The 24,695-nt window shown below is 41.0% G+C and overlaps 1 protein-coding gene and 1 long non-coding RNA gene across 2 annotated transcripts in view; one reads left to right on the forward strand and one right to left on the reverse strand.

Moving 5' to 3' along the window:
• On the reverse strand, positions 1-4,727 carry LOC142033876 (uncharacterized). The gene is made up of 4 exons (XR_012651376.1): positions 4,544-4,727; positions 3,233-3,383; positions 2,418-2,594; positions 1-991 (listed from the first exon to the last, which is right to left on the reverse strand). It is a non-coding gene; the product is annotated as an uncharacterized LOC142033876 (long non-coding RNA).
• A 244-nt stretch (positions 4,728-4,971) lies between these two features.
• The window catches only part of CFAP91 (cilia and flagella associated protein 91), a 32,178-nt gene continuing 12,454 nt past the window's right edge, over positions 4,972-24,695 (forward strand). Inside the window, exons 1-11 of the mRNA XM_075034394.1 lie at positions 4,972-5,062; positions 5,901-5,977; positions 8,111-8,268; positions 11,039-11,122; positions 12,417-12,473; positions 13,374-13,555; positions 14,246-14,423; positions 14,776-14,933; positions 15,194-15,376; positions 15,488-15,630; positions 21,757-21,873. Coding sequence (XP_074890495.1) covers positions 4,972-5,062; positions 5,901-5,977; positions 8,111-8,268; positions 11,039-11,122; positions 12,417-12,473; positions 13,374-13,555; positions 14,246-14,423; positions 14,776-14,933; positions 15,194-15,376; positions 15,488-15,630; positions 21,757-21,873 — 1,428 coding nt within the window. The remainder of the gene's footprint in view (positions 5,063-5,900; positions 5,978-8,110; positions 8,269-11,038; positions 11,123-12,416; positions 12,474-13,373; positions 13,556-14,245; positions 14,424-14,775; positions 14,934-15,193; positions 15,377-15,487; positions 15,631-21,756; positions 21,874-24,695) is intronic.

Genomic DNA, 24,695 nt, shown 5'->3' on the forward strand with positions numbered 1-24,695 from the left:
GCCATTTATTCTTCCGAGTATTGCATGGGAGGAGTGAGAACACTAGGAATTCAATAGTCCCCTAAGCAGTTCGATCCAAGAACCGTTTCCTACTGAGGTGAGACAACAACATTTCTGACTTCAGCCCAGCAAATCATTCAAATGTCATCCCTGTTCATTAAGAATCTCATCCAAAGCTCATTCAATGCAAGTGAAATTAAGTATACAAATGTCCTTCAGAGATGCCTGAAGTATTGGTAAACTCAGGGGTTTGTCACAAATTGGACTTCTCTGAACCATGGGCTGAAAATGTCCTTCATTCCACTTTCCTTTTTTATTTTTTTTTCCCCAAGTGCTAATCAAAACCATTACGGAAGTCTTTCAGCACACTTTGAAGTGAATCCTTCAACTGTGATCACAAAGCACTACTACTTCATTTTCTTTGAACTTTGACTTTTTAGGCTATCCTCATCTACAGACTGCTTTTAGTACAAGAAGTGTGCCAACAGTCATACTAAGAAAAGAAAAGCAGGAGAGAACAGGTCTCCTATAATGAGGCTCATCTAGTTTTTTCAGTTTCAGTAGTTGTATCTCAAGATGCCTCAGCAGAGCTCTTAGTAAAAACAGTACAAAGAAACCAAAGACATCACCCCGGCAAACCTCCATTTACCACAATCAGTACTCCAAGGCCATTTTTACAAAAGATGTCACAAGTTACAAGTGAGGTATTCCACAATGGATATAATGCCCTACTAAGCCAAAAGCCAGCACAGAGACATGGCCTTAATCCACAAAAAGTTAGATTTCACAGCATCTGTCTTCTCACATCTTTTTGATGTGCTCCCTGCTAGGAATAATGACCACGTCTTCCTCCTCCTCCTCTTTTCCATACTCTCTTTCACGGTCTCTTCTGATGGGCTGGGAGGAAGGCCCACTTCTTCTGGATTAAAAACCTTGTAATCACATTGACTGCAGCTTTGTGCTGCTGCTTTCCTGCTCTTGTTTCACACATCTGGAAAGAGGTGTTTATTATACACAGTTAGTAAACTAGGTGGAGATCGGACAGGGAATGGAAATTAGAGCTTACTTTGGATGGCTTCAAGGGCCAAATTAATTTTCTATCATTCCACATTTAAGAGAAATGCTGAACTGGCGCCACCCAGGTTAGAGACTGTGATGGACCATACATGGAGAAATTGCGACATCCTGTGGCAAGAATGGGAAATGGCACGCTAACGGTTACCGGTTTTAAATAGACAATTTTGGCATTTCCTGCAATCAAAGCCTCAACAGTGCTTTTATTGCTGTAACTTTGTTGCCTGTAACTTAAGAATTTTTTAATAACTATAAAAAAGCTGCCACAAACCATCACATGCACCCACCACCACAACAGTGCTGTCATTTGACAACTGCTAACGAACAGAGAGCAGAAGAGCACTATCTACATAATTAAGCTTAAAGCCAGATGGATGACATCTTGCCAGGGGCTTCACAGATCCTCGTGAATTTCAGGGGAAAAGTCATATTCAAGAAACCCAGTTCCCTCCCAGGCTTTGGAGGACAGAAGGAAGACAGAGTAGAGAGACTCATCATCTGTTTAGCTCAACTTCTTTGCCTTCTCCCCCCTTGTCCTGCCTTTATGCACCCTTCCCCACTTTTTCAGCTCCTCATCTAGGTCTCCCATTTTCTTGCCAAGACCACTTCAGTTCTGCTCTACTGGCTGCTCACCCTCTCTCTCCCTCCTCCCCCTGCACACTGGTTCTCTACCACCACACTCTTCTACTAATTTTTCTTTGCTTAGCCAGCCAAGTTTCTCCTCTAAAACCACACTTTCACATCCGATCCATCTTCTCTTTGTCCAGCCACTATTCTGCTCTCAACTAATGCCTAATCCTACCCTCCTTGTCTAAATTTTCCACTTCTCTTTGTCTGATTTTACAGTCAAACGCATCAGCAAGTCATCACAGCATAACGAGTCCATCAACAGAGCAGTAGTTCATCTTGCAGCAAATTACACCATCTTATCTCAAGGTTAATGTGAGATAAAATGCATTTGGCTCAGCCTCTTTCATGGGCAGCTAAACTAGTGCACTTTACTGCAATTTTGCAACATGCTAAGCACTGGCACAGAGTTAGTCCGCTCAGTCACTGCACAGTAACTCACAAAGGTGTGGACAGTTTACTCGTACATCTGAGCACCTGGTGTCCCCTCAGAGCCAAGTGGCTATAAAAAAAGTCATCAGACAGCACCCCAGCTCAGCTACAGTCTTGTTCTAGAAAAGCTATTACTGAAAAAAAAAACAAAACAGCCAACCCAAAAAATCATGCTACAGCCCGCAGCCCTGAGGAGAAAGCCCACCGGTCAAGTTCTTTGAAAACTGTAACTAAGAAACAGGAATCTTTTTTGATTGCTCACAGTTTAGTTGCCTTCAGCTCACCTTCACCAGAGTGACAGGATGTGTCCTTGATGCGGACAGACCGACCTGCCAGATAAGCTTTGAGTCCCTTTTCCAAAGCGCTGGTCAGAGACAAGGTTGCCGAGTTTACTGCCTGGGATCAAACATTTTCTCAGAGCCTTTCATGTTTTGGGATCTTTTTCTTTGGAAATGGCTGATCTGCATTTAAAAAAAAAAAAAAAAAAGACCGATTCAGACCAAACCTCACTGCTTCGCTGTTGCAGTGTATTCCGCAGCACACACTACCATGCCAGGGGCCCTGGCCAGGTTTCACTCCAGCTGCAGATCCACAGGAATATGAAGACTTCAGGCAAAGAACATTCAAGATAGTAATAATCAACACATCTTTGAACACTTGTAAGGCTGTTCACTGTCCACATCTGTAATTCACAGAGATTTCTCTGAAACGTTAGTTAAAAATAAGCCAGTATTTCACCGCCCCCCACCCCCAATCTAATCTAAGCAAGCTCCATGAACCTGAACCTTGAGCTTTTTAGCTCAGCCACATATACCTTCCGTGAGCCAGTACTAGTCTTCAGGCAGCTATGCAGTGACCTGAAAACTTTTACCTTTTATTTTCTGACAGGTTAGTTTTCAGCCACATCAGTCTCCCGAGATGGTTCCCCACATAGTCTTTCAGCTGCCAACACCAAGAGATCAGAGGCAGCGGGGCCAGGCAGCTCATGGTGAACAAAGAAGAAGGTGGCAACATCTCACATTTAGTCCAATTTAATGCGATTAAAGTTAATAGTGGGACTGCCCCTTTTTGATCTTCCACAACTCCAGAAAGTACTCACTTGTTAAGCTATGCCCTGGCATTTTGCTGTACTCTGTCAAGAACTCATGTAGTTGCTCCATTGTTTCTTCTCTACCTGGTTTCCATCTGGTTCCTTTCCTCATCAGAAAAACAGAACTCCAGGCCACCTGTATCCAGTCATCTCTGAAAACCTTAAAGTGGAAAAATGTGAGAGGGTGGAGCTGACAAAGAATCATTTTTTTGGCCAAAGTACAGTTTACACACCTCATTGCCTCAAGGCAGATGTCCAGCATGGAAAAATTTCAGCATGGAAATTATAGAGTTCTAATGAAATGAGATACAAAACAGGAAAACTGAATCTGATCATGAGAAATGCTGGGCAACTCTATTAAAAAGTGACTTTCGTTGCCCCTGTCAATAATTAAAATAAGAGATCACATTGTAAAGCTCTCTAGTAAAATGAGGGCCTTTACAGCTTGCTGGGTATCTTTAGGGCATGGATCAATCCATTGCGGAAAGTAGTATCCTATACACGTCAGTCAGCAACAAAGCTGTGACAGCATTTCTTAGTTCAGACCCACATTCGAGTCTTCAATTGACTCATTTTGATCAACTACCCTAAGAAAGAAGTTGTTGCTTCAAGCAAGTGATGGGCCTTTAAGAAAGTAAACCAGCATTCGAAGTTGAATTAAATGTCTATGCGTAAACTGGCAGAGCCAAGGAATTTGGAACCATGGTTCTAACATTGCTCTCTTGTGATGAAGCACTGAGGGGCCACAATTTTATGTCAGATGTGGCAAGCTGTGAATAATTACTCGGTATACAGAGTTTTATATACAAAATAACTAACACGAGGGACTTGCTCCAAGATTATAGGCAGAGGAAAGGGCCCATTTGCAATTCTGCTGATTTTTACGTCCTATCGCAAGTGTCAGCAGCATTGCCTCCGTATCTCCTTAGGCTGACCAAAGCGTTAGCCCTTCTTGTTTAACGGCACGAAGAAACTTCCAACTTTGTTCCTCACAGCGAGGACGGCCTCCTCCTTGCAAAACCAGCAATGTTTTGCAAAGCCTAATGTTTATTTGTAACACTTTGTGCGGGTCTCTCCAGATGCTTTACACGTGCAAAAATACCTCTCCGGGCAGTGGATACCAACCCTATTTTCACCACTTTACAGCCGCAGAAGTCCTAAACAGTAACAAGCAAAGCCAGGAATAATACCCAGGCTTGAACCCAGTCCCCAACTGTCATTCCCACACCAGTTTTCTTAATCACTAAGCGAGGGTCCAGGGGGACTGGAGCGCATCACATAAAACAACTCCAGCAAGAGCCGTTAAAAACCAAACCCCACCTAAGCCCGACGAAAGATGAAAAGACGACGAAAGACCCGCGTTCCCCCCCTTTCCACACCGGAGCAGGACAAGGCCGGGCCCCCGCCGCCGCCGCTACCCCGCGGGCTCCCTCCCCTCCTGCGGCGGCACAAGATGGAGGCGGCCGGGCCGGGCCGCCCCACAGGGCCCTGCGGGGGGGGGTGGGGGGGGTGGGGAGAGCCAACCCCCTACCACCGGAGGTTCGGAGGAAGCGGCGGCAGCATGAGGGAAACGGCGGGGAAAAACCCCGAGGGCCGGGCCTGTCCCCGGGGAAAGGCCCGAGAAGCCGCCACCGCCCCCGGGGAACCGGACCGCCCCCCCCCCCCCCCGCCGGTATTAACGTCCCGCCGTAGGGGGCGTGGCATCGCCGGCCCCGCCCGCCGGCGGTCGCCATGGGAACGGCGGCGCCATGAGCCGTACGGTGACGGGCGCGGTGCGGGCCCCGCTCCTCGGGGACGGCCGTCAAATGGCTCCCGGCCGGACCTTCCACTGCCCTTACGGTACCAGGCCCGGCCGGGAGGGACGGCGTCCTCCCCGCGCCCCCTGCAGCCACCGGGGCTTGGGGGGGGGGGGAGGGAACCGGTGCGACCGGGCCCGACACCCTTCCGCGGGGAGGGAGGTCGCGTCCAGGGGGGCTCGGCCGGTCCCCGGGTGGGGAGTTAGGTGCTGGCAGGGGACGGGACGGTTGTGCGGGTCGTGAGGCGGTTGAGGCTGCCCGAGCAGGCCTCCCGCCTCTCTCCCCGACCGGCCGCCGTGCATAGACGAGGTGCAGGGCCGGAGCGGGCCGAGGGGCTGTCGCGGAGGGGCCGGCAACTGGCTAGGCAGGGAAAGCAGGTCTGGAGCCGGGAGGATGGGTGCAAGCCCCAGGAGCGGGGCAGAGCCCCACAGGGGTAAAGCGTTAGGGTTGGCAGCGGTAAGGAAGCTACCAGGAGCGAGGAGAGGCTTGGGACTGCGAAACATTTGCTAGCTGGAGGAAAGTCAGCGCTAGCTCTGTGTCCCAGAGGGACGCATCATGGAGAGGACGATATTTCCACTGATTACCATTGCACCATGCTTTCTTTTTTCTGTTTCATGTCTTCATCTTCTATTTTAACTTGGCAGTGCTTCCAAAGAAAGTAGGTTTTTCTTCGGTCATGTGCGTGTTCCACAGAACAGTAGTAGTTCAGCTCTGAGGCTCATTTGTGTGATGGTGGAACTTCTTTGATACGGAGACATGTACTTCAGTTTTTTTCTTCCCTAGTTTGTTTTATACTCTCATATGGACAGACAATGGAGCTTGATGATTCATGCTGATTCCTCAAATATGTAACTAGTTCCATTTGTTCACTTACCTTTCAGACCCTCTGTACACACTATCAAGTGAGAAGAACCATTCAAAGTCAAATGTCCACGTTCAGCTTGTCGATGATAAAGTGGTAGGTGTTGGCCAAAGATAGCTCACATGTGCGCCTTATGTTTCTGCGTGTATGCATACACATGGGTAGAAACTCTGTCTCAGTTCTAAGCTGCTCCCTTAAAACAGCAAAATACAAAGCAAAGGAGGTAGTTTTATCTAAACCAAGACTTAACACAGGGAGTAACCATGACTGCAGGCCTAGGGTGACTGTAGCAGCAGCCTAGAAATGCCCACTTTCATGTCCTGAGTAATTTCCTAAATTGTGTGTCAGTACTTTTAAAAGACTATCTCCAAATGCTGTTAACAATAGCTTGTATGTTATTAAGATCTACTAAACGAACTGGACAGTTCTTGGGCTGTTGTTCAAGCAGAACTGTTAAAATAATGTGTTATTTCACATGGTGCCTTCTCATTTACCTTGGGCACTTACACTACAGTTCAAGGTAGCATAATTAGACAGTTTAAAATGAACTAGGTAGCAACAGCTAAGCAGCCTGTAAAGACTGCAGACCCGTCCTGATTCTTCATACTAGGTTAGTGCAATTTTAACTTACTAGCTAAGCCCTCAGCTAGTTAGCCCATGCTTAGCTCCCTACTGCATTTGCTCCCCTGCTATCAGTATTCACCCCAGCTAGTTCAAAACCAGCTAGGGCATGTCTGTGGGAGTTGCAGTCACACCTTCAGAGAGCAGTGATTGATGGCTGGACAGGCTGCATATAGGTAGAATGCCAAAGGAAAACAGACTCAGTACAACTGCACAATGAATTGGATTTTAAACAGAGTCCCCTGAAGCTATGCACTTGACTGAGCCTGCAAGGCAGATATTCTGAACTCTGAAACTCCATTGCTGTACCGTGAGGACAAAATCCCTGAGCAGCTTTCCAACAATAGAATCAAGAAACATTTTTTTGAAGAATGTTTCTGGATGTCTCCTACCCCATTATCTCAGACTCTTTCTTATACCTACATGGAAAAAATGTGTGTTTGTCTGCCTCTCTGTAGAGAGACATACACATGGAGCTGGAAACATTGCCTGTCATCATAGAGATCCTTGCAACAGTATGGCTGTGTTAACAGTTCAGGACAGACAAAGTAAGCAAGCATACTGTCACTAATGTCACGTCATAGGTGTAATGTTGCGGATGGGTATGGTGACGGACTCACTCTGACTGGCATAAAACATGTTTTAAGCATACAAATCAGCAAGTGCATAATGTGCAATTCAAAACAATACATCTTTGAATTCTTACTCTATCACAAAACCGGGTGGACAGGGGTTGTGATGATATTAGTTTATAGGGCTTTCCAAATGCCTGAAAGCTGAATTCCCTTTGGAGAGAAATGAAAAAAAAATGCAGTCTCATGCACAGCAAGCAGCTACTCATAGCAGGGTACCTACATCTTCATCATCTGACACTCTCTTACACTGTGGTGAGTTAGTGTGCTTGAAATGTCACCACTACCCTATATGCATCTGAGTTAGCACCTGCTGAAATGAAAGGAGCGATTCATAATTCAAAACTGATTTCAGGCTTTACAGAAGCTCAAGCCAATATAGTTACATCACTTATACTTGAGTCACAATTGCAAAGATTTACTGGCAACCATAAATTTAGAGATTTAAGGTGTACCTACCCAGGGGAGTTAGTGCTTAGAAGGAAGGGTGTGGATTTTTAATGTGATCATTTTTGTGTGCTAACTCCCATAGAGATATTTTTAACATATGCTAAAACTGTTACAGTATAAAATAATGTAACTTTGTAAGTGGAATATGTTACTTCATTTCTAGAGCACACCAAATAGGAGGGAGTTACATGGGGTAATGTGCTAGAAGTTCATATTACTGCATATTCACAGTTACGGCACGCTAACTTCTTTATGTAACGAACCGTTAGATCCTTCGATTTTAAGTGTAAGTTTAGACACTGGAAAACAGCCAGAAGACATAACTGTGCATCTGCTGCTAGTCTGGTATGCTCCACATCTTGAGAAGTACCATCTAACCAGCTGACATCATTAGCATACGTATGCCTTCTTTCCCCATCCCAAATGTGCAGTCCTGTAAATCACAGCAAGCTGAAATTCTGATCTCTAATGCTGTTTGAAATTGCTAAATCACTGCCTCTCTTCTTTGTGTCCACACGAACATTAGGTAAAGGCACCAATGCTCAGAAGTATGTTTAGTAGCTTGATTCATTTCCCGGGCCACAGTTTGTGCCTGGAGGGCAAAGATCCGGTGCCTCCATTTATTGACCGAAGATGGAGAGGGAGGGCTCAGCAGCGCCTGGAGGCTCTTCAGAAGCTTGCTGCGTAAGTGTTCTATGGTTGGATAATTTAAAACAAACATGCAAACAAAACCAACAAAAACCCATGCACACTGAAGTGGAGATGACTGCAATTTGCTCCTACTTATATTTCCCTTGAAATTAAGAGATTGCAGCTGTTGTGGAGTATGGTTGCCCATCTGTTTCTTACAGGATGGATGTTGCACATTCCTTCATCCCTGTGCTATCTGCTTTGCAGCGGTTACCGGGAAAGAGAGTTATTTCAATCTCTTATAGATCAGATAAGTTATGAAGACTTCAGTGACTCATGTGTGTTACTTCAGCAGGAGCTGTTTCCTTTTAGTCCCATGCAGTTGCAGCTGGTTAGATTGCTTTTGCTGCTCATGCAAGGGTGTATGGGGCCTGAACCAGGGCACCACATTTTTAGTGCAGGGGTTTCTTAGTTGAACTTTCTCCTGGCATCACAGTTTGGGCTTCTGATTCAGCAAATATTTAAAAAAACACGTTTATGTGTTTTGCCACACCATGTATTTTTTTGAGTCCTCTTGTGGCTGTATTCAAGATGGCAGGCATCAGCCTAGGTAGTGGTTTTCAGAAGTTTTGGCTGCATTAACAAGCTAACTTTAGACCGTAGGCTTTTCAGATGATGTGTGCTCTGGGCTTGTTGGTAAGTTCTACTACATGCCAGACAGTGATCGAAGATGTTTAAGAATGATACAGCGGATTTCACACCTGGTTTTGTTCAGTTTCGAAAGCATATTCTTCTCATTTCCATAATAAAATAAGAATTTTTTTTTTCTTGTTTTCAGCATTTCAAACTGTCCCCAGCACATGAAAACCTCAGTGGCTTCTTATACTTTGCCTGTTATTCTGTAACAAGAACTTATTTGACCCCTGCACCGCTTTAAAATTGATTTGCATTTCAACAACATGTATTTGCAAAATGCCTTGAAATTAACAAAACATGAGAAATACACCCCCTCTGTTTCAACCTGCACTGACTGACAGTGTTGCTGATACAGAAGATAGAATATTTCCCAGCTGTCTTCTCAGTAGTTGCATTGCGTCTGCAAGGTTACCAGGAATAAATGCTCATTTATTTCAGCAAAGTCAGCAAATGTAAGTCAAGGACATGCAAGAGGCAGGATCTGTGGAATAAAAGGGGCTATTTCACTGAGTTCCCATTGTGCCTATAACTATACCATAACAGGATGAACAGCTTATGCTAATAAAGTTAGATCATAAGAATAAGTGCCCACCTGTGCTGAATGAAACACAAATCCATCTGGATGGAGCAACAGTCTGATATGTAAAGAGTCAGCTAGTGGAACTAGTCAGCTCAATTAACTCATTTGAATTACAAACACAACTTCACAATAATAGGTTGATTAGTGCTGAGCAAGTATTCTCAGGTTACAGCACTGCATCTCAAAACATTCCCCTCTCTTTTGTTATGTGATATGACTGAAAGCACTGGGAAGAGATGACTTTAAACTTACCTTGGCAGTAAATTGTATGTCACGGGAGGTTAATGAAGCATCTCTCTATAGGCTTTGCTGTAGTGGGTAGCCATACTGTGGCTCCCTGAGTTCCACAGCACAGCTCGCAGGGCTTAGATGAGGTCTTTGAAGACAACTGATCTCAGCATGCGATCCGCTGTTTTGATCCCAGCTGTCGAGCAATATTATGTATTGTTAATTGTATCTCTGTAAATATACCTCTGTATTTAAAATTAGGCAGCAGCAACCAACTCCAGCACCCACAATCCCATACATCTGAGGTCCGGATTCTTACAAATTGCCAAAAATGGTCTTACGAAAAACATGACCTTCAGGACTTGCCATATATATAGCTTAAAGAAATGACTTACCTTAATGGCATGATATGGGTTTTTCTTTTTTTTTTTTTTTTTTTAAAAAAAAGAACTTCTCTTTCTTGGTTTTAACTACCTTGCAGGTTGAGAAGAATAAGACTGGAGTATAAAGTGGTTGTGAAATCGAATAGCAATCCTCATGCATAGCTTTTCAAGGACTCAATTCTACATGTTCTCTCACTGACTACCTTAATGAGGTCTACCTCATGGTCTTCCAAAGCTTTAAAATAAAGAAAACACTCCAAGATGTTATAGTGAAAATTTTAAACAGTCTGCCTACTTCAAAATGGGGGAAAAAAAATGAAGAAAGACTGTTCTTGCAAAAGATATACTTGTTCCAGCACAGGTTTTGAAACATTCACATGATCATCCTAATTTTTCTCCTTTATTGGAGAATTCAAATTGAAATTGCTGATTCTAAAATTTTCCACATTTGCTCAAAATCTCTTTAGCTACTTTTGAAAAGTAGAAAGTGGTAGTCTTCCCCTTTGTTCATTCTACTCCTTTACACGTATTTTCTGTTATGGAAAGTTTTTCCCTCTTGAGGAAATGAGCTTGCTCCCCCCGCTCCCAATAAAAGTAGTTTGCTTTACAAGGTCAAGCATTTACAAGTGGCCAATCCTTTTCATGACAAGCACATAAGACATTTTTATTAAAGGCAGCAAATGACAATTTCTTGCCCTTACATAGTAGGAAATATACATAAAGTGTCAAACTGTTTTGCTATATATGTAGGTACGAAAAAAACAAAATAGAATTGCTTGTACAAGTATGGGGATTTTATAGAATTTGTAGTGTGCATGTTTCATTGTGCAACCAGAGAAGCAGAGAGAGATTAAAAAAAAAAAAAAAGCATAAGAAAAAAAGATCAGAACTGCTCTGAATATACTTCTTAAATGATATCCTGTATTTTGGATTTTAGAGCTCAATCTTCTCTTCAAATACCTCAAATTGTGTATGAAGATCCTGAAGTTAGTGGAAGGAATCGCTACAAATACTTTGCACGGTAAGGAATGAACTGATTTGAAACAGAGTTCAGAAGCTTGCTTTTGTGCAGTTTAAAGAGCATGTGAATAAATGCCAGAGCCTTATTTTTTCTGTCTTTTCTGTCAGTTCTTTGATCACTGCCATGGAAAATATAAATAGTAACCAAATCTTAAATCACAAGGTCTTTTTAAATTCACACTATGCCAGAATTTTCAGGTAATGAGTTACCATATAAGCAAATGTACCAGGCATTCTGTACTTGATAATTATTTGTAGAAAGCCTTGGGCTGTAGATCCTCCTACACAAAGGAAGAAGATGCTCACAAAACCATTGTGGTTCTCCAGACTGCTGGAAAGGTGCCTTCGTAAGAAGGAACCTTTTAATTCCCAGTTTCTGCCAGGAGCAGAAAGGAAGCAAATGGAATCCTTAATTAAATTTTCATCAATGTCCTCTACTGCAGGACTGCTCTGCTCCTTCCAGAATGACACTGCAGGTCAGCAATGGACTCAAGATCTGAACCAACAGCTAGCGTACAAACATTCTCAACTTAGTCACATATACTTCGAATTACATTCACTATAATAGTCAACAGCTATTGGCCAATATGTCCACTTTAAATATAAAAAAAATGCCAAGTTTAATAAATTGAAGTTCTTTATGGCTCTTTTAACAACAACAACAACAAAAGGACAAAGATGATGTTATCTTCTGCAATTTGAAATTAAGCTTTAAAGTCTCTCAGATGCTAAGGGAAATTGATAGTGAACTGCAATATGCAAACTATAAGAATGCCTAAAAAGGAATTATTACTATGTTGTTGAGCCCATATCACTTTTAAGATGCTTCATAAAATACTACAAAAAAGGAAACAATCAAATTAAGTAAGATAAGTCCAAACCAGCTTACCTTACCAGCTGATGGTAGGAATTCATTTCAGGATTTCAAGAATTTATTCAAAAAAAACCTCTCAAAAGCTCAAAGTGAAAAAAGTAAACTAATTAGTGAAACAAACACAAAATGTTGTGAACACACTCAAAACAAACTTCTTTTAATTATTGTCTTGTTTTGCAATTCCACTTGCTGCTTTGACAGAAGAATAACACTCAGTCCTGCTGGTGAAACTTTATCTCTTACTCCTTAGCTATGAAAGAATTATTTAACATTCAGGCACAATTCTTAAACATGCAACTACAGAACCTGAGTTGTGGGAAATCAGTGTAACTCCACTGAAATTAGTGGACTGCAGTTTTTCTAAACTGTAATGATCTTTTATGCTCATGGTTGTTGTCTTACATCTGCATTCTCTTTTCAGACCTCTCATCCCTTCTAATAAGCTGCTTCCACTAAATGTTGCTTATGCAATGGCAAAGTAAGTAGTGAGTTCTGGAACATTACTGTGTAGTGGGTCATATCTCACTAGAAAAAGATTGGGAAACTATTTAGCTGGTGACCAATATTATTCATAATGAACCAGCAGGAGAAATTTGTTAAGAGGTAAGGGTTTGTTCACCATTAAGAACTCCTGAAGAAACAGGTGACTGACTGTTTCAGAATTTGCTTGCAGTATATAAGTAGTAATTTGTAGGTAAAGGACATGTGCCTCAAGTGTGTTATGATTGTGAGGCCTGAAAGAGAAAGCCAAGTGTCTCTGAATCCTAGAAGAGATACCAATGCAAAGAAGATTCTCCAATACAGCAATATTGTTGGAAAATCTTCTGATATTTTATTACAATCTCTGTGATACTTGCAGTACTATTCAGTGGTGCAGAGCATCCATGGAGTAGTCTAATGTGGTTTCCAGTGGGGATCAAATTTTGAGGGGACATAAGAAGATTCATTTCCTAGTAGAGTCAATGGAAGTTGCATGTGCTTACATCAGAATTGAATCTTTGTTCTGCAATTGTTGGAAAGACAAACATGTAAGCTAAACTGAAGCAGTCCAGCTTCATTTTACACTCAACCATGAGTTACTTTTTGTGCCCATTAAAAGCAGTGCTTTAGAATGGATACATAGGGAAGATCTGCATGTAATAACTTGTGAGAGCTGAAACCATAAGATTTCTGGATTGTTTACCTAAGGAGGGAGGTTTCAGAGGACTCAGTGTAGCCTCAGTCTGCTTTTACTAAAGATAATGGAGTTAACATCAATGGGAGCAATGTTAAGATAAAACACATTTGGGTATTCTACCTTTGACTTAGTGTTGCATTTGTTTTGTTTTGGTTTTTTTAATGAATGTTACAAACATTCTTCCATCTTGCATGTCTTTAGGACAGAGCCCTATGTCCATTCAGCTACAAGAGACAACAAGGTCTTCAGTCCCAAGTTACGAACTTTGGGCACACAGACAGATTACAGGGATGGTGAAGCCCAGACGGATCCCTATTCCCCTGAATATGTAGTTCCCAGTGGCTCAGTCCCTGAACTTCTGACACTTGCTACACTCACTTGGGGTGAGTTGTGAAATTAAGATAAATGATAATAATCGTCGCCTCTTTGGCAGGAGATTTTCTTTTTTTCAAGGTTTTTCAAGTCTATTGCCAGCTTTGGCAGCCCTTCCTTGTCTTCCTTTGAGGCATATTATTTTATCTATTTCTAAGACAGGTATGCTATTTTCCTACTTAATAGCGCTGTTCTGGGGCATTTCATAAAGAGTTTTGAGATCATTCAATATAAAAAGGTCATATGTTTTACAGATACAAACTAGGAGCAGTTTTTCTATTTACCTACTGTTCTTCAGCTGTTCTGAGTTAGACATCAGTGAAAAATCAGCACGAACACTGGTGCCTCAGAATATACCTGTGATCCTCATCTCCCAGCATCACACCCACAATAGTGATGGACACTGAACATGCCAAAGAAAGTGCTCATTCTCAGAAAGTGTTGTCCTGGGAAAGTTTTTCCTCCTTTGCAGCCTGCAGTAGAGGAATGAAGTGCTAGTGTTAACATCAACTAAGCTATAGCAATTGCAGGTCCTACCATTCCTCATACTGTAGAATTTTACTGGCCCTAGAAGTATTTACTTCTGGCTATTGACAGCTCTGCTTGTGTGTGCCTATCCAGCCCTCTAATACTTTATTGGTGGTGGTTATTTGCTGGATTCACCATTCTTCTAAAGAGCTGCCTCTTCTTGTCCCTGTAAGGTCGAGGGCTACCAGCAGGACTTGCCGAGGTGGAGATGATTGAACGTGCCCGGGAAAAACGTGCATGGGAAGCAACTCTTCCAACAATGGACAATGCCTCACAAATCACGAAGAGGAGGAAAATGATGGATGATATGGAGAGGAAGGAGTGGGCCTTTAGAGAACAGGAAATAGAAAAGTAGGAGTTCAATTATACTCTTAATTTCTTTTAATTATTGGCTGAATAGAGAAGGAACAGGAAGGTTTAGGGGATTGGCTGAAGGGTACAAGCCTTTTATTTCTGTGAAAATGCCCTAAGTTTGGGAAAGGATATTTTTGTTAAATTTTGTTTTTTTGTTAATTTTAGATTGCTATCACAATACTTTTCACCAGTGGTAAACTCACTTTTTAAAAAGAAAGATTAAATTTGAGATATGCGATATGAACTATGTGTAAAGTAGTCAGTTGGTATGTAGGATATGATGATGACAGCACTGCACAGAACACTGCAGAGTACAGTAGGTCATACCCGGCCTTTTCTTTCCTTGCAGGTTGCAGGAGGTTCGACTGGAAGTCTTAAAGAAGCTGCTGCAGAGGCGAGAAAAGAATCAGAATGAGCTGGATGCCAAGCGCTTGGATGACCACTGGCAAAATCATCAGAAGGCTAAAGAAGAGAAAATAAAAAAGATTCAGCATGACTGTGCACTGAGTAGGTTTGAAAACTGGGGAGAGAGTAGAATGAGATTTAAGTTTTCAGACAAGCCATTTTTATTTTCACAAGGTTGCAGTCTTTATTCAAGATGAAGCGGGTTGCATCCACAATATAAGTATGCATGGCCAGCATTTGTTCTGGTCCAAAAGGTCATGTTTTATGTTAACCAGCAAAAGCTTTTGTGAATTTCCGAAGATAGGGCTTTTGTTAGAACTATTTGTATGAAGAACCTTCTCACATTTATATTTCCTTTTCAGTGCTCAGGAAACTGATAGCTAAGAGGAAGAATGTGATGGGGAAGCTGGAGAGACGAGATATCATCAAAGAATATACAGACTTTGCATCACAAACATACGCTCCTTTGTCTAGAATTGGTTATTTCCCAGACAACCATTCTGAATGCTATGTGGTAAAAAACTTCTATCTTAACACCTTTGCAGGTAAGGCATTTTGGAAGACTTACTTTGTATGAGATACTTACTTAAAATATCAACAAAACTCAAGTTCTCTCCCCACCACTCCATTACTTAATCGCTGTTTGTACTTCTTAGGACTGTGTGAACTGGAAGCATCTCTCCCAGATTCTTTCACCCAGGCCAAGATTAAAGCTCCAAAACCTAAGTATACTACCACTAAGACTGGATTTATTAAAAGGTCAGCAAGGCTAGAGGTGGAGCTGGCACAGGTTCACCAGGTATGGAGCTGCATCCAGCAGCACATCAGTTCCTCTTAGATTTGAACTGCTCAGAATACTATGTGGAAGACACATGTATAAGCTTTCATCCCAATTTCCTGTGCTAGATTAGTATTTTCTGTAAGACAACTTCAAGGACAGAATGGATTGGACATTCAGACTGTTGTAGGCATGACCAGTACTGCTCTGGAACTCAGTCTGTCAGTACTGTCTCCCTAATATCTGTGCTTCTGCTCCAACTCTCTAGAAAACAAGCATAGCTGCTTCTGTCTTCCTACAGACCAAGTATTTGGATCGAAACATATTATGTCAGTTAGGAATTCTCTCCCGCCATTTGCTCATTCTCATTTCTTCCTTGCTTTTGTAATGCACAAGTGGCAAGCCTACTGGTTACACTGTCAAACTACTAATAATTAAACAAACCAAATCTAGGTTCATATTCTAAAAATTCTGTAAATTTTAAAAAATGTACATTTTTAGTACATATTGTAAAAACACCTGCAGCAAAGCATGATTAAAATGACCCCACTCATAAAATCAGATCAGAACGGTGGATGCACATCACTGTTGTTCCCTAACAACAGCATCTGATTTGCAAACATGCTAATAGTGTTTTGCATATCTTAATTTATCACAACTGTTCATGCAAATGAGGTGTCCATATATGCAATTAACCACTGAGGAAAGAAGTGCCTCATTTGCATCTACAATCACAGTATTTGTAAATTACATGTACTTTTAAGTATGCTTCTTGTGATGCTGTTGAGTGTTACCTTTTTTAAAATCAGGCATATTCTTGGCTGGCTGCTGTATCTCTGAAAAATATTGAATTTCATTTGTAAAGCTTGGCAACATTCACTTATGCTTTATTTAGTGAAGAAGTATTTCATAATTGGAAATTGCATGTATAGTTTTCTTGGTTTAGTGTAATTTAATAATACTCTCAATGCAGACAGTAACTTTCTACTAATGAATTTAAAATTGAAATCTTGTTCTGAAAAATCAATCATATTATCTCAAATTTAAATTCCACTAGGTCTTGTAAAAGGTGAAACATTGCATCTGATTATTATTCAGAAGGAAAAGTTTTGAAGAAAATCTTGAGAGCTACAGGAATTGTTCAAGAACTAAGGACATTAATTCACTACAGTTTTAGAGAAGAAGACACAGCAGTATTGAAGGGGTTTGAGTTTGGGTGCTTTCTGCATAAAATTCAAGTAGTGACTATGTATAATCTGGATCCTAATACGGTTCTCATAGGCAGCAGAACGTTAGCCCAAGCTTTCAGAGCTGAATTCCAATTACAGCAATTGTATTCTTTTTGTTCAAAATACTTCTCATGGTTTGAAAGGCTACAGTGGAGTGTCTAAACTGTAGTCACGGAGAAGTATGCCCTAATGCTGGCAGCTCACACAATAATGTCTCTTGAAAGAAAAATTGGTGGCCAAAGGGAGATGGAATGCAGAACAAAAGCAGGCAATTCTGCATATTTTCTTTCTTAAATCAATGTAGATCACTTGGTCTACTGTTTATACCAACTGGGGGGCTAACATAATTAATATTCTTTTCCCCACCACAAGAAGGCAAAATGTATATTCTTTTAAAATCACAAAACATTTCCTTTGCAGGCAAAGATGATAAATCCACTGTGCAAAATTTAACTGCTGCTTTTAGATATACAGAAGTAGCCACCAGACTGGTTGCTCCAGACAAGCAGAAAGTACTGACACTGTGAAACACCCAGCCTGCCTCAGTCACCGTTAGATTTAAACAAACTTTCTGTTCAGAGCAACAAGAAATTACTGCCTTAATTAGCGCTTGAGCTCTGTGGTGCTTTTACTGGTCACTGCTCCCATCAGAGGCTTTTGCTTCTTAAATTCGGTGGCTATAGCATGTTCTGGCTTAGCAGGGTCTCTCTGACTGGTCCACCTCATAAGCTACTGGAGCTGTCAAGAAGAGGGCAGTAAAGGGTGCAGAGTACTTGAGTTAACAGAATTTAGCACTTGAGAGGACAGCTGTCTGACCACTTGGCACAAGCAGTCTCAGTCCTGCCAACAACCTCCATCACACACAGTATGAAAGAAGTTTAAAGCAGGCAATTAGGGATCATCTCAGAAAGGCACTGTGCTGCTCTGCGTTATTTCTGTAGCTGAGCAGCTAGACCAGTTTTCTCTTCAAAAGCCTCTTCTTAGTGCTGTCCTAGCACACAATCTACACATTTTCTCCCATAATCTTAGAAATAAAGCAGAACTCTAGAAAATTCAGAGAGTACACAGTGATCTAGCTCTAGAATTAGTTTCTTTCATTTTCCCTGCATAATCTGTGGAAGGAGGTGGCAAATAGAGGAGGAACGCTAGATTTTGGCCTCTGAAGTAATTAATTTTAATAAAGGAAGTTTCCAAGGCTTGCTTCTCTGGCCAAACAAGTGGCAAGATAGACTAGTCCTCCTCATTATGTTCCTCTTGGTTTGCCATAGAGGGTTTTCTTAAGCTTAAAGCTTGTAAGAAGGGACAAGCAATTATCCAAGGAACTACAAAAAGGATCTGTGTCCTCTTGAGAATGAGAACAGCTTCTTCCAGGCTTGAAACTAAGCCAAAAAGAAGTGATTTTAGAAGCAGACTTTTTGAGGAGCATCCTGAAACCTTTTGCAGGAATATTATGTACACTCAGTATTCTTTGAATAATTCTCTAAAACAAGAGAACACGGCAGAAACAGGAGCCACTCAGCATTTACACTAAAAACAATGATCTGCATCTTAAGCCTGGTATGTAAAAGGACAAGGAAAGCTAGTTTCTAGCCAGTGCAGATGACAATGCTTTAAAGAATGTAAGTAAGTGAGCCATTATATAGACAGCCTTATGTGAAAATCCAAGGCATTAAGGAGATAGCATACTGATATAGCTAATTACTATAGGAAAGAAATGAACTAGGTAACTGAATACACCAAGGAACAGAAGAGCTGCTAGAAGAAATCCCAGTGCAGAACAATGCGTGACTTTAGGCTGACCCTCTATGCTCTAGTGACTCAAGAGGGGTGAAGTGTCAGGTAGTTTCAAAGTGCTAGATCAAGATGCTGTCAGAACAAGGAACCTCTCACCTCAGCATTAAGTGCAACTCTCATCACACCTGCTTTCCTTTATCCAGTTGCTAGAAGGAGGTGGAGAAGTAGGGGTGCCAAGAATGTCTCTGGAGAAAATCTCTGCCAACTTCAAAATGTAGGAAATCCTGTTCAAGCAGTTATTTCATCAAGAACAGATCCCCAGCACAGTGTTAGCTGGCTCGTGCTCAGACAAGCTCCAAGAGCTGTTGTGTCAGTCTTGATCAGTCAAGATGCAGCAGCCATGCTGCATCACAAAGTAGGTAGTCAGTCTGTCCTTGATGATCTCACCTTCTTCATTCACGAGCAAAAAGGAAGAGAAACATGACTGTATACTCTGTGCTGTACATGAAAATAAAATATACCTAGTGTCTTGTGAAAAGGAGAGGATCGCAGAGAAGATAAGGAAGGAATCTAAAGAATGATTTCTTTGAACAGAGAGTTGTTTCTCAAGCCGCTATCCTGTCAAGAGTTCTGCTTCTAGCAGAAGCTAGCGAAGAAGCAAAGGTGTATGGCCAAAAGCATGCATGCCATTTGCTATTCACTGCATTTGCCAGGAAAATGAAAAGGAGCTGAATTGGCTGGTCCTTCACTGTCAAATCCAACCAGATTATACCATGACTCTGAACCTACTACCTGAAAAAAGTAATGTAGACTATTCAGAAAAATTAGAGTGTGATACGTAGGCAGTAACATTTGAAGTATGTTGTTCAGAAGTTTAGCACTCTTTTCTTCTTAAAGAAAGTATTCTACAGCAATTCTTGGGCCCTGGTCTCCCTATTTCAAAAAATGGTAACTTGTTAAGTTAGGCAGAACCACTTAATGCAAAAAACCCATGTTTTCTTTCTCTTTTCTTACATTGAAGTCTTAAAATAACTTAAAACCTCAGATTAGAGAAAGCAAATGGTAAGCATTTTTGACTTAGTAAAGATAGCAAAGCAGGCACTAGACTGTGCTGACATGAAAAGGTAAAACAACTTCTGGGAACCGCAGTACTTCTCAAATCTACATTAATAAGAATTTCCTCTTGTCAGAAGTGCTTATAGATTTTTCTGTCTTTAAAAGTTGTTATTCTGGTTGTATTTTGTTATTGTGGTTAGCAAGAAATATTTTTGGAGGCTAAGGTTTTATTAGAAAAATTCTTATGAATGCAACATTTTACTAATAAATATAGGAGCCATTGTTTTCAAAAGAATCACAATTACAGCATCTTTTTTCTTTCAAACCCCCCCATCATGCAAAACACCTTATAAATCATAGCAAGCACTGTTGCACTGTTATAATCTTCATGCCAGAGAGCTCGAAGGTCATCAAATACAAGAAACAGTTCAGAAAATCTCTCAACATTTTTGAGCTATAACCATTTCACATGGCTTATAAGCAGTTTGTAGGCTTTGATTCTTGCATTATTAATGTGGTCCATTTCAGAAGTTTTCAATAATAAAGGATTTTATCCCCTCCACCTAGAAATCTCTCTCCTTTTCTGGAGCAATTAATTATCCTGGCCTGAAAGTTCAGATCCAATATGCAAGAAGAGTTTTGTAGAATGACCACTGGAGTTTCAAAACTTCATTAATTTAGCAATTCTGTGCAAGTGGCTTCAATTTCCTGTTACTGGAGAGAGAAATTCATCATGGGATTTTTTTCTTAAGTTTTTTGCTTGGTTTCCATCCCTAGTGAAATACTGTATTTGAACATGTGAAAGAGAGAGAGAAAAGAAAAAGGCACACTTTTCCTTGCTGGAATACGTCTATTCTTTCAGTAATTAAGACTATAGATCCAACCCATACAGTCGTAGGATTATAATTTTGAAGGAGCTTTAAATGCACATAGTCTCTTCCCTTTTCTTTGCAAGCCAAAGTGTGATGTCCTACAGCAGGCAAGCGCTGCCGTGCAGTTGGAAATTATTATCTGAATATATTGTTCTAAGTAGCTTGCGATGGGAAGTTGGCAGGACTTTGGCTCTCTAAACAGTTTGAAAATGTCTTGAAAGAGTTGAGGCAATGGTGACATTTCCACTCCTAGCCTGCTTCGGCTGACAAGGTTTGGCATCTGCCACCAAAGAGCTGTAAGCAAGATAAAACCCACTCTTAATGGACTTGTGGATTTTCCTGGTAGAAGGAAGTTCTCAGGCAAGTTAGTTTCCCTTTTGCCCTTAGTCCACTTGTACAGTTGCTGTGAGTGCCACTGGGCTGCTGGGCAACTGCAGATGAGCAGAGAAGAGTTTTAAAACGTATTTTGCAAGGAAAGGGTTCTGGGTCATTTGGTTCAACCCTGCACATTAAGAGCATATCGTACAAAGACATTTCACTGAGGAAGGGGCACAGAACAGTGACAGTATACTCTTCAAGTGACCCCCTTCATAAAATCTGACCCTATAACATTTCTAACCTGCAGTAACAAGCATTATACCTATAGTTAAAGGCAAAGACTTATAACCATTCTGTAGTGATATGTAAACTGCAATTAAATTGTGATATTCCTACCCATTTTTCATGTTTTGAAAGGATCTTACCTCTATCTTATAGGAAAATAATTAATGTTTTTGTCATTGCATAAGGAAAGTAACATACACGACTGCCTCTCCTCTGCTTGCATATGGGTCAATATTTAATTGGTTCAATGAGATTCCTATTTTAAAATGAAAAAATCTGAAATATGCTTTTACTTAAGAATTTATTATATTAGAGGTTAAGTTCCTACCAGTTTTAGATTAATTTTAGGTGACTCACCCTATGCAATTGCTGATGACTTACTTGTAAATATAGTAAAATAAGTCTTGCTTCCATTACACATGATTTTGAAGTTCCCATCAGTATCTTCTGGCCAACCAATAGCCTCATCTACTGACCATATTCCATTTTTTAGTTGATGCGCAGTGAGAAATAGAAGCCACAAGCTTGCAAAGTGCAAAATGCTTTCAGCTCCCTTTAGTCAGTGTGATCAGCAACAGTCAGCATCTAGAGGACTGGCCTTATTGTGTTGTTCTATCTAGCCCAGTTCTGATTAAATTGTATGTCTATTCCAGGCACTACTGGAGAAGAAGAATAAAGTTAAGGAGCCAAAGAAGCCCCTCCGTTTCCTTGAAAAAGTAGAAAAGCCTGTTCCTCGGCCACCCACTCCAATCCTGGAAAACCCATCAATTGTAAGTGGGCTGGTTTTAGCACTTTTTTTTCTTTTGATCCCTGATTGTTTCTTACAAGTTGTTAAAGGAATGTCCAGAGAAGGAAAGAAGTGAGCTTTATCTTTTTTGTGTGTGTGTATTCATGTTAGAAATAGGCATCACTATTTCTTAGACTCTCTTAGTCTCTCTTTATTCTATAAAGATACTAGCAGCCAAAGAATTGCAAATCTTTTACAATATGTGTTGGCCAAATCCTCAACTAAACTTTATTTTATAAAAGACATAAATCAGTAGATATGTTAATCCCTTGTTCTTGGGGAACAAAAAGGCAGAATCATATTATCATTATTCAGTGTCTTCCAACCTTCTGATCTGACAACACTATCGTAATCCAGTGGAGCAATTAAGTTTAGCCCCATTGAAGTCAATGAGACTTTGGCTGCTTAGCACTGAGCATACACTTCATTAATTTGCTGGAGTGAAGCTCTTGTCATCATGCAGGCTGCAGTCTTTGATGAGCATGCTCCAGTTCACAGAAGATGATTCTTCTGCAGAGACTGAAATAGCAGTAATGATGTGTCATGGGAGATGTGATATGCTGTAGGAAAAAACAACTTTTTAGGGGAGCTGCAACTTCTTTTCCTTTCTTAATGTACTTAAGAGGTGGTTGCCCCAGTGGATTGCTTTATCTGCTTATTAACACCATTTTCATGATGTAGTAAGAATCAGACACTACTATCATTTAAACTTGTGAATTTAAGAGAGTCACACAACCATGAAAGTGAGAAAGTCTTTTTCACTTTGACAGCATCATCCATGCTGTCTTCTTTTGTGCAGTATGATGTCCTATGTTTTATACAGTCTATTTTAAGATGGCTGAAACAAGAATTTCTCCTTGGGAAGAGCTTTCCACAGCTTTACTAACTCCTAGGTATTAGATATTGTATTGCAGTGGTAGATTTACACTATTCAGATTTACCAGTTTAGCAGATTTTTAAGTACTTATAAGTAACATGGAAAGAAGTCAGAAAGATTTATCCCGCAGTTGTAGTCATTCTTGAGCATGTTTACAGATTATAGTGGTTTTTTAAAGAGCTCCAATACAATAGAATTCCACCTAGATGAATTCTGTCAACATTGGGTTTATTTTCAAGTGTCTTTATGTGTGAACATATAAAAGAGTGGAGCTCTCCAGTGAGGCTCCATCTGTAGAATCAGGCCACTTCAGCCATGAAAGAGCAGCACTAACATCTCCTGCCTTGCACAATCCAAGTCAGGTTTCTCCTACCAGCTGGCTGCGAGGAGCACTGAAAGCAAGGCTCTTCTCTGTTGTTAATGCTTCTCTTCCTGCCATACGCACATACAAGTACCAACTGATATGTGCACCAGCCTTTTCCCGCTGCACTTGAGGATCTCAAAAGGAAAGTGTGCCAGAGTGACAGGCAGGTGACATGGACCACAAGGGATATAAAAGAAAGTGGAGAGAATGGAGGCACTACTGCAGGCCTCCTCAACTCCTCTCCCCCAGTCATTTCTTATGCACTTAGTAGCCACAACAAGCTCACAGAGCGCCTCTGAATTCCTTCACTGGTTTATCACTTTCTCCCAGCCCCCTCTAGTTTTCAGCCTGCTCCTAGATCCTTCTATATCCTTAATTCCTTTTTTTTTTTTTTTCCTACAGGGCATGATAGGCTTTCCATCTCCCCTTATTCTTTCCTGCTGGTCTGTAGCAGGCAGATGGAGAAGTTGATGATTACCCTTGCTAAGGCATCATTTGCAGCACTGAACAACAGAAGTACAGAAAAACACATCTCACGAAAATTTAAACCAAATGTTAGTTTAAATCAAACCAAGCAGTTTGGCTTACCTGTCCAGTATATGTGCCATCTCCATTTCCAAAACTCTGTCCTGAAGGGCTTTCGGACTGTAGCCAGGTGATGTGGTACAGTTTAGCTCTCTAACTGGACTGGAAATTCATCCCTTCTTTCCAGAGAAAAAGAACATAGCAAATCATAAGGCAGTCCTTTGGCTAGTTCTGCTTTGCTTCTCTTGGGTGGTGGCGTGGAAAGGCAGGAATGCTTCCTTTTCCATTTTTGAAAACTTAATCTTCAACACCTAAGAAAAAAACAGATACTAAGATTCAAGCCCACACCACTTCTCTCATCCCACGGTCTTCCCTGTTTTTCCGGCACTTCTAAAATACCACATTTCAATGCAGACCTCATAGGCTTTTTATTAAAAAAACTTCCTTACAATTTTTAGATTTCTTTTTATCTTTCCCAGGCATCCAATGGGCTTTTTCCTTCTGCTACCATCAACTCCAGACTAGAATACCCCTCAGCAAGAAAAAATGCTGCCAGCTGTGCTTCCTCTATTTAAAATAAGCCTTTATAAACCTTCCTCCCTCCCCTGCCCGCCATGGTCATGTTCCCTTTCCCACTATGCTCCATCATTCTTCCAAGTTGGTATCAGTCACACAATGCTAGCCCAGTAAAGTTCTCAAAGAGATGAATCACAATATAATGTAATTAATGCGACTTCCAAACTATCACTTTCTGGTCTTAAATTCACTGAGTTACTCTGATAAAGGTCACCACTGGAATAAATATCAAAAGAAAAATTGTTTATGTTCCCCTTTAATTTAATCCCTTTATTTATGGTTAACAGCTCTCTTGCACCTCCTTCAATAATAATTCTATCCCCTTAGTGTCTTGACCTGTTAAATTAATGTAGCTGATGCTCATTTTGCAAACTCAGATTCAGTCAAGCTACAAATAGTACTTCTCATGCATACAGTAATTTTCTCCATCAACATCTCCTTATCATTAGATATTTGTCTCTAA

This window comes from Buteo buteo, chromosome 8, assembly GCF_964188355.1.
Source record: "Buteo buteo chromosome 8, bButBut1.hap1.1, whole genome shotgun sequence".
NCBI lineage: Eukaryota > Metazoa > Chordata > Aves > Accipitriformes > Accipitridae > Buteo > Buteo buteo.